This window comes from Lepus europaeus, chromosome 13 (genome assembly GCF_033115175.1).
Source record: "Lepus europaeus isolate LE1 chromosome 13, mLepTim1.pri, whole genome shotgun sequence".
NCBI lineage: Eukaryota > Metazoa > Chordata > Mammalia > Lagomorpha > Leporidae > Lepus > Lepus europaeus.
Genome location: NC_084839.1, coordinates 41,892,396 through 41,907,876, shown reverse-complemented (window position 1 = coordinate 41,907,876; position 15,481 = coordinate 41,892,396). Strand labels below are relative to the sequence as shown.

Sequence of the window (15,481 nt, the reverse complement as noted above, 5' to 3'; positions counted from 1 at the left end):
TTTGATTGCAGTTTCTCTAATGACTACTGATATCGAGCACCTTTTCATGTATTTATCACTCTTGTATAAAGTTTTTGAACAAATACCTCTTCAGATGATTTATACATTTTTAATAGGATTGCATATTTTTATTATTGAGTAATAAGAGTTCTTTTTTTTAAGGTTTATTTCTATTTATTCGAAAGGCAGAGTTACAGAGAAAGGTAGAGACAGAGAGGTCTTCCATCCGCTGGTTCACTCCCAGGATGACCACAACGGCCAGAGCTGCTTTGATCCGAAGCCAGGAGCCAGGAGCTTCTTCCGGGTCTCCCGTATGGGTGCAGGGGCCCAAGTACTTGGGCCATCTTCTACTGCTATCCCAGGCCATAGCGGAGAGCTGGATCGGAAGAGGAGCAGCCAGGACTAGAACTGACACCCATATGGGATGCCAGCGCTTCAGGCCAGGGCTTTAACCTGATGCGCTACAGTGCCAGCCCCAAGAGTTCTTTATTTGTCCTAGATTCCCTAGTTTGAAATACTAGTATGATTTGTAAAAATGTTCTCATTTTATAGATTTTGTTTTTACCTTCTCGATGGTATCCTTTGAAGCACAAAAATTAAAATTTTGTTCAAGTTCAATCCATCCATTATTATTATTTTGTTGATTATGCTTTTGGTGATATGTTTAAGACAGCTTTACCTAAGTCAAAATCACAAAGGTTTTCTTTTGTCTTTTCTTCTGAGAGTTTCACAGGTTTTTTTTTTTTTTTTTAAGAATTTTTTAGTAAGTTTAAAATCAAACACACTTCCATTTAGTGCCAAAAGTTTATGCAGAGATCTGAAGTAGAACCAATTGTCACACAAGAATAAATACAAAATAGAGCAGTGATCTTGACTCCAGATGTCTGAGTGGTCAGCTGGAATGCCATACACAAGATAAGTCACACTGCAAATGATCATTTTTTGTCTGTGTTTACTGGCCGTCATTTCTAGTGTAGTAGAACCATGTAAGGGGAAGGGAAAAAGTGAGAACCAATTCTTACCTTGTTCTTCCTCCTGCTGCTTGTCTCTCTGCTCCTGTGTTGGATGCAGCAGAAGCTACCTCCCAGTCAACCCAAGACAGACCCATAGAAAAGGGCCAATCAGTTGTTTACCAGCTACAGCCAGGCTCATGTCCAGCCATAACTGGGCTTTCTTCCTAATGAATGGATAAGCTACAGGGGTCACCTGTGAAGGAACCAGAAATCATATGGAAACTGCAGCTCATTGAGGCAGCTGCTTTTGACCTTTACCCAGAAACCTATCTTCTATAGATGGAAAAGCCATCTCCCTTGGGAGCAGAGTCAGGGATGGGAGACCATATTCCCAATAAGTCTTTCTAAGAGCCAGGGCTTCGGCTCTAAATCCTAGTTCTTTGAGTCACTCCACAACTCTTTCTGCTCTCATTCCTTATTCTTCTTGTGGTGCTGCTGCTTTTTAATTTTTACTGCCTTGCTGTCTTTCGATGTGTGCTTTGCTCTCTTGCCCATATCACTCTGAGATTGAGCTATTAGAGTCACTTCCTGTCTCCATGTTTCTTTTTCTAGAAGAATCCTTCATAAGGTCAGACTTCTCATAATCTTCTGACTTTGCCTTTTCTTCTCTTCCTCATCAGGTATTAAAAAGTATCTGATCCCACCTGGCTGCTTGCAAAATGGCTTCTATAGCCCTACTTTTTGCCCGTAGTGTTCAGGACACCCTGAAGGATGATCTGCCCAGTTTAATCCTGGAAGGACTGCCTCCTCTTCTTGCTCAGTGATAATGTTGTTGAGATTGAAGTCTTTTCCAGTCCTTTGGTGATGACTGATTTTTCTTTTTCTTTTCTCTCTCTCTTTTTGAAGATTTATGTCTTTATTTGAAAGGCAGAATGAAAGAGATAGAGAAAGATTTTCCATCCACTAATTCACTCCCTAAATGGCTGCAATGGCTGGGGCTGGGCCAGGCCAAAGCCAGGAGTCTGGAACTCCATCTGAACCTCCTGCTTGGGTGGCAGGGACCCGAGCATTTGGGCCATCTTCTGCTGGCTTTCCAGGTACATTAGCAGGGAGCTGGATTGGAAGTGGAGCAACTGGGTCTCGAACTGGTGCTTATATTGGGTTCTGGTGTTGCAGGTGGGAACTTAATCCACTGGGCTAAAAGAATGGCTCTGGTGATGACTTTCATAGAGAGGGACACTTTTTAAATTCTAGTTTTAATTAAAATTTTTTTATTTATTAGAAGGATACTTTTATCTTTTTTTAATTTTAAATCTGTTAGACAATGAGCTTCACCCACGCTTTGTTTTCAACATCTATTATTTCAAAGGACTTACATTTTTGATAGATAACATATAAATTTGTTGGACCAGACCTTGCTTCCAACACCTGAGATTAACAGCTCTATAGTCTGACATCATTAACAACCTTTCCTTGGAAAAATAGTATAGAGAACAGGCCAGATTTCCATGATCTTAGGCTATTGTGAATTCATCCTTAGTATTCTATGCCTCTTCTATTTTTCTTTGGCTACACCTATTTCAAATGTCTTACTTTAGCCTGAGGTCCTCCAGCTGTGGCATGTGTGAAATAACAAGCTAATCTTATAGTTTTGTTACTTATGTTAGGGTCTATAATCTAGTTTGAGTTAATTTTATTTATTTATTTAGACAGGCAGAGTTAGACAGTGAGAGAGAGACAGAGAGAAAGGTCTTCCTTTTTCCATTGGTTCACCCTCCAAGTGGCCACTACGGCTGGCTAAAGCCAGTAGTCAGGAACTTATCCCAGCAGGAACCCAACTACTTGAGCCATCAGCAGAGTCTGCATTGGCAGCAAGTTGAAATTGGGAGTGGAGCCTGGACTCAAACCCAGGTACCCTAATATGGGATATGAATGTCCTAAGTGACATCTTAACTGCTATGCCATATACCCATTCCTGAGTTCTTTTTTATGTATGATGTGAGGAAGGGGTCCAGCTTAGTTCTTTTGCCTATAGCTATTCAGTTATCCCAGCATAATTGGTTGAAAAGACTGTTCCCCTCTCTCTCTCATTGAATTGTCTTGGTAGCCTTGTTAAAATTCAGTGACCACGATGTAAAAGATTGTTTTTGGACTACCAATTCTTTTTTTTTTTTGGGGACAGGCAGAGTTAGACAGTGAGAGAGAGAGACAGAGAGGTCTTCCTTCCGTTGGTTCACCCGCCAAATGGCCGCTGTGGCTGGTGCGCTGTGCTGATCCGAAGCCAGGAGCCAGGTGCTTCCTCTTGGTTTCCCATGCGGGTGCAGAGGCCCAAGCACCTGGGTCATCCTCCACTGCCCTCCCGGGCCACAGCAGAGAGTTGGACTGGAAGAGGAGCAACTGGGACTAGAACCCGGCATCCATATGGATGCCAACGCTGCAGGCGGAGGATTAACAAAGTGAGCCATGGTGCCGGCCCCTGAACTACCAATTCTATTACATTGGTCTCTGTTTCTGTCTTGATGCCAGTACCACACCATCTTGCTTGCTATCCCTTTGTCTTGTAAGTTTTTTGAAAATGGAAAATGAGGACCTCCCAGTTTGTTCTTCATTTTATAGATTGTTTTGGTGATTCTAGGTTCTTTTAATTTCTATATGAATTTTAGAATTAGTTTGTAAATTTTTGCAAAGAAGCTAGCTAGGGATTTGGTAGGGATTATATTGAATCTATAAATAAATTTGAGGAACACTGCCATCTTAGCAATATTAGACCTTCTGATTCATGAACATGGGATGTCTTTCTATTTATTTAAGTTCTTTTTAATAATTTTGGTAGTTTTCAGAGTATAGGTTTTATCCTTTTTTGGTAAATTTATTCCTAAGTATTTTTTGGTACTATTGTACATGGAATTAAAAAATGATTTTCTGAATGTTTATTGCTAGCATGTAAAATTGATTTTATATGTTGATCTTATATCCTGCAACTTTGTTGAACTATTTATTAATTCTAGTAATTTTGTAGTAGATTCCTTATGATTTTCTGTATCATGTTAGTTAGGAATATAGACAATTGTACTTCTTTGTTTTTAAGATTTATTTATTTATTTGAAAGGCAGAGTTACACAGAGAGAGAAGAGACAGAGAGAGAGAGAGAAAGAGAGAAAGATCTTCCATCCAATCGTTCACTCCCCAATTGGCCACAATGGCTGGAGCTGTGCCGATCCGAAGCCAGGAGCCAGGAACTTCTTCCAGGTCTCCCATGTGGGTGCAGGAGCCCAGGGTCTTGGACCATCTTCTACTGCTTTCCCAGGCCATAGCAAAGAGGTGGATTGGAAGTGGAGCAGGCTGATCTTGAACTGGTGCCCATATGGGATGCCAGCGCTTCAGGCCAGGGCGTTAACCCACTGGGCCACAGCACTGGCCCCACTTCTTTGTTTCTAATCTGAATGACCTTCCCCCTGTTTTGCCCCCCCCCCCCCAAACTCCCTGCCCCAACCCTCACTGTCTACACGCCCTTTTCCCTCCTTCCCTCCTTTCCTTTCATCCTTCCTTCTTTCGTCCCTCCTCCCAGTCAGTGTTGCATAGAAGTGGTGAGAGCAGACACTTTTCTCTTGTCCTTGATCTTAGAGGGAAAGCATTCAGACTTTTACCATTAAATATGATGTTAGCTTATGTTTCTGATATTTTATTGAGGATTTTTGCATCTTATTTGTAAGAGATATTCTGTAGTTTTCTTACAAAATCTTGTCTGATTATTATTTCCCAATATATACATAGTAGCCTGATAAGTCAAGTTGGGATGTTTTCTCTTGTATTTTTTAGATAAATTTGTGAAGAATTGTTGCTAATTCTTTTTTAAATATTTGGTAGAATTCATAGGTGGAACCATCTGGGCCTGGATGTTTCTTTTGGGAAATTTTCAAGTTACTCATTCAGTGCCTTTACTTGTTAGAGTTCTTACCAGCTTTTTAAATTTTTTTATTTGGTTTTGTTAATCTATGTCTTTTTAGAAATTTTTCCATTTATCCAAGTTATCTAATTTGCCACATAGTTAATCAGAGTATTCTTTTATGATCTTTTTTACTTTTGGTAGTAGCCTCTTTTATGTTCCTGATTTTGGTAATTTGACTTTTCTCTCTCTCTTTTAAAAAATATTTATTTATCTGAAAGAGTTATATATAGAGAGAGGGAGAAACAATGAGAGAGAGATCATCCATTTGCTGATTCATTCCCCAATGGTCAAATGACTGCAATGGCCAGGGCTGGGTCAGGATGAAACCAGGAGCTAGGAGCTTCATCTAGGTCTCCCACGTGGGTAGCAGGGGCCCAACTACTTGGACCATATTCTGCTGCCTTAGGTGCATTAGCAGGAAGCTGGATCAGAAGTGGAAAAGCCAGGACTTTGAACCGGCACCCACATGAGATACTGGCATCATAGGTGGTACCTTAACCTGCTGTTCCACAATATGCTGCCCCTCCCCATTATTTCTTTTTTTATTTTTATTTTTATTTTTTTGACAGGCAGAGTGGACAGTGAGAGAGAAAGAGAGAAAGGTCTTCCTTTGCCGTTGGTTCACTCTCCAATGGCCATTGCAGCCGGTGCACCGCGCTAATCTGAAGCCAGGAGCCAGGTGCTTCTCCTGGTCTCCCACGCAGGTGTAGGGCCCAAGCACTTGGGCCATCCTCCACTGCACTCCCGGGCCATAGCAGAGAGCTGGACTGGAAGAGGAGCAACCGGGACAGAATCTGGCACCCCAACCGGGACTGGAATCCGGGGTGCCAGTGCCGCAGGTGGAGGATTAGCCTAGTGAGCCGCAGTGCCAGCCCTTTCCATTATTTCTTATTTTTTTTTTAATTTTTATTTATTTATTTATTTTTTTGACAGGCAGAGTGGACAGTGAGAGAGAGAGAGACAGAGAGAAAGGTCTTCCTTTGCCGTTGGTTCACCCTCCAATGGCCGTTGCAGCCGGTGCACTGCGGCCGGCGCACCGCGCTGATCCGAAGGCAGGAACCAGGTGCTTCTCCTGGTCTCCCATGTGGGTGCAGGGCCCAAGCACTTGGGCCATCCTCCACTGCACTCCCGGGCCATAGCAGAGAGCTGGCCTGGAAGAGGGGCAACCAGGACAGAATCCGGCACCCCGACCGGAACTAGAACCCGGTGTGTTGGCACTGCAAGGCGGAGGATTAGCCTATTGAGCTGCGGCACCGGCCTCCATTATTTCTTAATCTAGCAAAAGTTTTGTCAATTTTGTTGCTGTTTTCCAAGAACAAATTATTGGTTTTGTTGATATTCTCTGTTGTTTTTCTGTTCCCTTTTTAAAAATGAATTTTCACTTTAATCTTTGTTGTTTTCTTCTTTTTGGTTTAGGTTATGTTTGCATTCCTTTAAGGAATGCTTTTTATTTGTTTTAAACCAGTTGCTCTTTTAATGTAATACTAATTAAGAACATGGGCAGGTTGATCTAATTTAAATTCCTTCTTTGCCACTTGCTGGCTTTGATTTGTGATGCATTAGTCTCAGAAAAGTTATTTTTAAAATGAAGGTGATTATACATATATGAATTGAGGTATTTATAAATGCTTAAATGAGCCCTAGAATTAGTAGATGCTCAATAGGTGAAAATTTGTATCTATTAAATATTCCACTTAGGATTTCACGTGTTGGTATTATCTTTTCACAATTATAAAAAGTATATGCTTTCAACTTAAGAAGATCAAAAAATTTCCATTAGTAGAATTTAAAATAGTTTATTCACCAAAGTTTCTTATTGTGAATGTGGTGGATAGGCTTTTTACCTATTTTTCTTTTTCAAAGAGCATATTATGGTTTCCTGTATGAGGAAGATAGGTTATTTGAAAAAAAAAAGTCTAAAATGATTATTTTAAAATATATTATTTGTAAATAAACAAGTGAGAAATTTTTTCTTTTTTTTGACAGGCAGAGTGGATAGTGAGAGAGACAGAGAGAAAGGTCTTCCTTTTTGCCGTTGGTTCACCCTCCAATGGCCGCTGCGGCCGGCGCATTGCGCTGATCTGAAGCCAGGAGCCAGGTGCTTCTCCTGGTCTCCCATGCGGGTGCAGGGCCCAAGGATTTGGGCCATCCTCCACTTCCCTCCCGGGCCATAGCAGAGAGCTGGCCTGGAAGAGGGGCAACTGGGATAGAATCCGGCGCCCCGACCGGGACTAGAACCCGGTGTGCTGGCGCCGCAAGGCGGAGGATTAGCCTGTTAAGCCACGGCGCCGGCCAACAAGTGAGAAATTTTATAGCTCTTGCCAGGATAGCTGCCTGATTTGTTTCATAAATGTTGACATTGCTATATTTATCATTTATGTATTTTGTGGATTATCTGTCATATATTTGTGCACTCAGATTCTGGCAATTAACCGTGGAGAAAATTTGAAGATACTTACAGTCAAAGTCAACATTTCTGATGGAGTGAAGAATGAATTCTGTAGGTGGTGCATCCAAAACAGGTCAGTTTATAGATATATTTTTTAAAGGTTTATTTATTTATTTGAGAGGCAGAGTTACAGAGAGAGAAAGAGAAACAGAGAGATCTTCTGTTCACTGGTTCTTTCTGCAAATGGCCACAATGGCTGGAACTGCACTGATCCAAAGCCAGGAGCCAGTAGCTTCTTCTGGGTCTCCCATGTTGGTTAGGGGCCCAAGCACTTGAGCCATCTTCTTCTGCCTTCCCAGGCCATTAGCAGGGAACTAGGTCGGAAGAGAAGCAGCTGGGATTGGAACTGTTGTCCATATGGGATGCTAGTTGTGCAAGAGGAGGCTTAACCTCCTACGGCACAGTGCCACTCCAGTTCATAGATTTTACAGAATTTCCTCTCTTCTAAAATACCACACTGATACCTATATTTACTAATATTGAGATGTATCTATTATGTAATAAAATAAAAAGCAAGTGACAGGTAATGTATAGAGGTCCTTTTTGCATTAAAGGATAGCAAATATGTTGTATATGTTTAAATGAAAAATATATGGGAAGGTGTAGAAGAAATTATTAATAATAATTACTTTTAGGAAAAGGAACTTTTACTTCAAAACTTTTTGGTACCATTTGATTCTTTTATAAAGAGCATTTTTTCCACTGTGAAAAAAATAAAAACATCGTACTGTTTGTAGTATAGCTGAAATTTTTTGCCCATTAAGGATGATTGAGTCAAACATTTAGTTTAATAGATGTTAAGTGTAAATCTCTAAAGATATGGTATGTGATTTACCTAAAATATTTTGTACATTAAAGATAACTGAAATAAAAATTGATTTTTCAAAGAAATTTATGATTGTATGTAGTTTTTTAAAATAGTAATGCATATTTATATAACACTTTTAAATTATTAGTTTTAAATTTTTAAAGTGTTTGACTCTCACCAAGATCTATATGTTAGATTGGTTTATTTATTTATTTATTTATTTATTTTTTGACAGGCATAGTGGACAGTGAGAGAGAGAGAGAGAAAGGTCTTCCTTTGCCGTTGGTTCACCCTCCAATGGCTGCTGCGGCCGACATGCTGCGGCCGGCGCATCGCGCCGATCTGAAGCCAGGAGCCAGGTGCTTCTCCTGGTCTCCCATGCGGGTGCAGGGCCCAAGGACCTGGGCCATCCTCCACTGCACTCCTGGGCCATAACAGAGAGCTGGCCTGGAAGAGGGGCAACCGGGACAGAATCTGGTGCCCCAACCGGGGCTAGGACCCGGTGTGCCGGTGCCGCAGGCGGAGGATTAGCCTAGTGAGCTGCGACACCAGCCTAGATTGGTTTATAAGTCAGATTTTGTAGCCACCATTTGAGGGAATGAGAAAACTATGCATAGAGGTTAAAGCATCTTACTGAACAGGAGGTGTAAATCTTGGATATGCTCTTTACCAGCTAGCTCTGTGTAACTTTAGGTTAGACCTGCAGGGATGGAGAACTGACTGCAGGTTGTGTAAAACTCACAAATTCATTTGGTCTAGCCCTGCCAAGGCAACCACAAGCAGGACTGAAAATCCAACGAATCTATAACAGGCTAATTTTTAAGTTGATAATTTTGTGTGATCCTTGAATGATGTGATAAATATTCAGATGGCCCTTGGCAGAAAAAGGTTCCTCACCCCTGAAGGGATTGGTGGGAATACTTGAAAAGGTAGGCAACTTATTCTTTGAGAAGAGTAAGTGAAGTCTACTTTGGGAATTAGCTATCTCATCCAACATGACTGGTTTGCTTCTTAAAGGTTTATTTGTGTACTTGAAAGGCAGAGTTAGAGAGAGAGAGAGAGAAAGAAAGAGCGCAAGTGTCTATCTGCTGGTTCACTCCCCAAATGGCTGCAACAGACAGGGCTATCCAAGACCTAAGCCAGGAACCTGAAACTCCATGTGGATCTCCCATTAGGGATAGAGGGGCCCAAGTACTTGGGCCACTCTACTACTTTGCCAGGTGTGTTAGCAGGGAGCTGAATCAGAAGTGGAACAGCTGAAACTCAAAATAGCATTCATAGGGAATGCCTGCCATGCCACAATGCCAGCCTTTTCTTTTTTTTTTTTTTTTTTTTTTTTTTTTTTTTTTTTTTGACAGGCAGAGTGGACAGTGAGAGAGAGAGACAGAGAGAAAGGTCTTCCTTTGCCGTTGGTTCACCCTCCAATGGCCGCCGCGGTAGCGCGCTGCGGCCGGCGCACCGCGCTAATCCGATGGCAGGAGCCAGGTGTTTATCCTGGTCTCCCATGGGGTGCAGGGCCCAAGCACTTGGGCCATCCTCCACTGCACTCCCTGGCCACAGCAGAGAGCTGGCCTGGAAGAGGGGCAACCGGGACAGGATCAGTGCCCCGACCGGGACTAGAACCCGGTGTGCCGGCGCCGCAAGGCGGAGGATTAGCCTAGTGAGCCGCGGCGCCGGCTGATGCCAGCCTTTTCAACATGACTCTTCTGTTAGTTCTTTAGAAGTCAGCTTGTTAAGCCAATTTCCTTAATGGATCAACTTATTGAACAACCAAAAGTCACTAATCCAGCAACTGTCAAGTAAAACAAAATATTAAACAGTAAGTAGATCATTTAAACCTATTAGGTTACATTTTAACAGTGGACTTTTGTGCAGCCATTTAGATAAAGTTGAGATAGAACTAAAGTTGTGATACAAACAAATCTTATAGGAGAGCTTCCAAGATGGCAGATTAGGGAGGGAGCTTTCTGCTCTAGTCTAGAAGATAATGGAAAAAAAAGTAGAGAGAGTGCCGTTTCTGGAAGAGTTAGGGAGAAAATGGCAGAGGAAACTATGCAAATTAGAGGGACACAGAGGACCTATGTGGAGGGCTTGAATGCCCAAAACTCAGGACCCCAGCAGCTGAGAGCCTCTGCACCAGCATTGGAGAGTGAAGTGAGACCAGATTGCAGCAGCCCAAACCATTGGTGATAAAACTACAGGAAGAGCCTAGAAGGAACCAGCTTGGAGCCCCAAGGGGGATAGCGTAGCTGCCAAACTAGAGGAGAAAAAAAAAAGGAAGGACACGTTTCACTCTTCCCCGATCACCTTACGTCAGTGTCCTGTAACAGCCTATAGTGGGTGCCATTTTGGACACATGTAACAGCTGCCGCCAGCTCAAGTCCATGCCCAGCCACAAGCCTAGTGGAGACTCCTGACTCTGTTGGGGAGAACTAACAGGAGGCTGGGTGCTTGTGACTATGGAAGGCTTAAGTGCCAGGACTGTGAAAAAACAGACTGTGTGGGAGGACTCATGGTGTGGCTGAGATTTTGGGCAGTCACTGTTGGGGACTTCACATGCTCAGTGCTTCCTGGTTACCTGGTGAGGGACATTGCTGGGGAATCAGCTTACACTGAGGACTGCACAGATCTTTTGTGTGGTCCTCGTGGGAGAGCGGACAAATATTATACCCATCAGGCACTGGTCTCCTTTAAGGAGAGATCAACTGAGCAGAATGAACTTCCCTTCTGATGATTTGAAAAAAAAAAAAAAAAGAGGATATTTATCATGCTAAACATGGGTGTATCTATTTATTTTTTTTTAAGATTTATTTATTTATTTGAAAGAGTTACACAGGGAGAGAGAGAGAGGCGGGACGGGGTGGGGGTTCCATCCACTGGTTCACTCCCCAGTTGACTGCAACAGCTGGAGCTACACAAATTTGGAACCAGGAGCCTCCTCTAGGTATCTACAAGTGTAGAGGCCCAAAGATTTGGGCCGTCCTCCACTGCCTTCCCAGACCATAGCAGGAGCTAGATCGGAAGCAGAACAGCCGGAACTTGAACTGGAGCCCATATGGGATACCGACACTGCAGGTGGTGGCTTTACCCACAACGCCACAGCTCTGGCTCCAAGGGTGTGTCACTTTAGACAAGCCCTTCACCCTGAGAACTGAACAGAGCTCTCTGACCACAGACACCACACGCCTCTAGATATTCACTGAAAGCAGACACTCCACTTATCTACAGAGTAATAATACAAAGATAAAAGCTGCCATGGTGGAAAAAACAAAGAAACCAGAGTTTCTCCACAAATGCCGAATAACAAATGCACCAATTCAAGAAACAAGAATAAGGCAGCATGATGCCCCCAACCAGAACACAATACTTCAGTAATAGTAGATTGTAAAGATGATGAGATCGAAGAAATGCCAGAAATGGAATTCAAAATGTTGAACCTAAGATTACATAGAAGTAATCAGAAGCAAATGCATGAACTACTGAAATCTGTAGAAGACATGAAAGAAGATTTCTCTTACGAAATTGATATCTTAAAGACAAATCAAAATGAAATGAAGATTCAGTAGAAGAAAATAAAAAATGTAGTGGAAAGCCTTAACAACAGAATCGGTGAAGCAGAAGAAAGAATATCCAACTTAGAAGACAAAGCACAGGAAATTAAACAGTCAGACCAAACACAAGAAGAAATTAGAAACAAAGAAACATGGTCATCAATGTGAAAGAAGGCAAAGGAAAGAAATCTCCCAATGAAAGTACAAAGAAAATCTAAAGTAAAAAATAGGAATATTTATGGAAAATGGCAAAGCAAAGTTGTTGCTTGTCAGTAGTCACTTTGAATGTGAATGACCTCAACTCTACAGTTAAAACACACAGACTAGCTGAATGGATTAAAAAACAAAGCCCATCTATTTGCTGCCTACAAGAAACACATCTCACCAACAAAGATGCAAGCAGACTGAAAGTGAAAGGATGGAAAAAGATTCCATGCCAACAGAAACCAAAAAAGAGCTGATGTAGCCATCCTAGTATCAGACAAAATAGACTTTAACACAAAAACTGTTAAAAGAGACAAAGAAGGGCACTATGTAATGAGTAAGAGATCAATTCAACAGGAAGATGTAAATATAAACATATATGCACCTAATTACAGGGCACCTGGCTGTTTAAAAGAAATGTTAAGGGATCAAAAGGGAAATTGAATCAGTAATAAAGGCCCTCCCCACAAAGAAAAGCCAAGGACCAGATGGCTTCACAGTTGAATTCTACCAGACATTTAAAGAAGAACTAACTCCAATTCTTCTCAAGTTATTCAAAACAATTGAAGGGGAAGGAATCCTCCCAAATTCTTTCTATGAAGCCAGCATCATCTTAATTCCTAAACCTGAAAAAGATACAACAGAGAAAGAGAATTACAGACCAATTTCCCTGATGAACATAGATGCAAAAATCCTCAACAAAATTCTATCCAGTCAAATCCAACAACACATCAATTTATCCCTGGTATGCAGGGATGGTTAAACATTCACAAATCAATCAATATGACACATTAACAGACTTAATAACAAAAGCCATATGATTATCTCAATAGATATAGAGAAAGAATTTGATAAAATATGACACTCTTTCATGATGAAAACTCTAAGCCTATTGGATATAGAAGGAACATTCCTCCACACAATTAAGGCAATTTATGACAAACCTATAACCAGCATCCTGTTGAATGAGGAAAAGTTGGAAGCATTCCCAATGAGATCCAGTTCCAGACAAGGATGCCCACTCTCATCATTGCTATTCAATATAGTTCTGAAAGTTTTAGCCAGATCCATTAGACAAGGAAAAGAAATCAAAAGGATACAAATTGGGAAGGAGGAAGTCAAACTATTCTTATTTGTAGACAACATGATTGTAAATGTAGGGAGTCTAAAAGACTCCACTAAGAGGCTATTGGAACTCATAGAAGAGATTGGTAAAATTGCTAATTATAAGATATAAAGTCAATATATATATACACACACAAAAAATAAAGTCAATACACAAAAATCAACACCCTTTGTATACACAGACAATGCCAAGGCTGAGATTGAGCTTCTAAGATCATTCCCATTTACAATAGCTACAAAAGAAATACTTTGGAATAAATTTAACCAAGGATGTCAAAGATCTCTACCGAATTACAGAACATTAAAGAAAGAAATAGAAGATGCAAAAAAAAAATATGGAAAATTCATGGATTGGAAGAATCAATATCATCAAAATGTCCATACTCTCAAAAGCAATTTACAGATTCAATGGGCTACCAATCAAAATACCAAAGTCATTCTCAGATAGTGAAAAAATTATGCTGAAATTCATATGGAAACACAGGAGACCTCGAATAGCTAAAGGAATCTTATACAACAAAAACAAAGCCAGAGGTATCACAATACCAGATTTCAAGACATACTGCAGGGCAGTTATAATCAAAACAGCCTGGTACTGGTTCAAAAAACACATGGATAGATCAATGGAACAGAATAGAAATGGCAGAAATCAACCCAAGCATCTACAACCAACTTATAGTTGATCAAGGAGCTTAAACCAATCCCTGGAGCAAGGACAGTCTTTTCAACAAATGGTGCTGGGAAAACTGGATCTCCACATGCAGGAGTATGAAGCAGGACCCCTACATTATACCTTACACAAAAATCCACTCAAAATGGATTAAAGATCTAAATCTACAACCTGACTCCATCAAATTATTAGAGAACACTGGGGAAACCCCGCAAGACATTGATACAAAGCAAAGAGTTCTTGGAAAAGACCCTGGAGGTACAGGCAGTCAAAGCCAAAATTAATAAATGGGATTACATTAAATTGAGAAGTTTTGTATGGCAAAAAAAAAAAAAATCAGGAAAGTGAAAAGGCAACTGATAGAATGGGAGAAATTTTTTGCAAAGTATGCAGCTTATAAATGATTCATAACCAGAATATACAAAGAGATCAAGAAACTTTTCAAAACAAAACACACAACCCATTTAAGAGATGGAAAAAGGACTTAAACAGACATTTTTCAAAAGAGGAAATCTGAATGGCCAACAGACACATGAAAACATGTTCGGGATCACTAGCTGTCAGGGAAATGCAAATCAAAACCACAATTAGATTTCACCTCGCCCCAGTTAGAATGGCTTTCATACAGAAATCAACAGACAACAAATGCTGGCAAGGGTGTGGGGAAAGCAGTATCTTAATCACTGTTGGTGGGAATTTAAACTGGTAAAGCCACTATGGAAGACAGTATGGAGATACCTCAAAAATCTGCCTATAGACCTGACATACAACCCAGCTGTCCCACATCTGGGAATTTACCCAGTGGAAAGGAAATCAGTAAATAAAAGAGTTATCTGCACCTCCATGCTTATTGCAGCTCAATTCATAATAGCCAAGAGATGGAATCAACCAAAATGCCCATCAACTTAAGATTGGATAAAGAAATTATTGGGGGGGCTGGCAATGCCTCAGCCTGCAGTGCTGGCATCCCATATGAGTGCCAGTTCATGTCTCCGCTGCTCCTCTTCTGATCCAGCTCTCTCCTATGGCCTGGAAGGGCAGCAGAGGATGGCCCCTTCTTGGGCCCTTGCACCCACGTGGGAGACCCGGAGAATCTCCTGGCTACTGGCTTCTGATCAGCGCAGCTCTGGCTGTTGCTGTCTTTTGGGGAGTGAACTAGTGGGATGGAAGACCTGTCTCGCTCTGGCTCTACCTTTCTCTGTAACTCTTTCAAATAAATAAAATAAATCTTAAAAAAGAAATTATGGGGTATGTACACTATGGAGTACTATACAGTGGTTAAAAATGAAATCCAGTCATTTGCAACAAAATGGATAAATATGGAAAACTTATTTAGTGAAATAAGCCACTCCCAAAAGGACAAACACCATATGTTCCCCCCTGATCTGTGAGAACTAATAGAGGCTGGTGCCACGGCTCAATAGGCTAATCCTCTGCCTGTGGCGCCGGCACACCGGGTTCTAGTCCCGGTCAGGGCGCCGGATTTTGTCCTGGTCGCTCCTCTTCCAGTCTAGCTCTCTGCTGTGGCCCAGGAGTGCAGTGGAGGATGGCCCAAGTTCTTGGGCCCTGCACCCGCATGGGAGACCAGGAGAAGCACCTGGCTCCTGGTTTCGGATCAGCATGGTGTGCCGGCCACAACGCACCAGCTGCGGCAGCCATTGGAGGGTGAACCAATGGCAAAAGGAAGACCTTTCTCTCTGTCTGTCTCTCACTGTCCACTCTGCCTGTCAAAAAAAAAGAAAAAAAAAAAAACTAATAGAGAACCTAAAATG

The 15,481-nt window shown here is 41.5% G+C and overlaps 1 protein-coding gene and 1 pseudogene across 2 annotated transcripts in view; one reads left to right on the top strand and one right to left on the bottom strand.

Moving 5' to 3' along the window:
* The window catches only part of SRBD1 (S1 RNA binding domain 1), a 264,042-nt gene that overhangs the window by 53,078 nt on the left and 195,483 nt on the right, over nucleotides 1-15,481 (top strand). For both annotated transcript variants that reach the window (XM_062209376.1, XM_062209375.1), the window contains exon 10: nucleotides 7,321-7,424. In XM_062209376.1, coding sequence (XP_062065360.1) covers nucleotides 7,321-7,424 — 104 coding nt within the window. The remainder of the gene's footprint in view (nucleotides 1-7,320; nucleotides 7,425-15,481) is intronic.
* LOC133772948 (zinc finger CCHC domain-containing protein 17-like) lies at nucleotides 1,422-2,926 on the bottom strand (annotated as a pseudogene).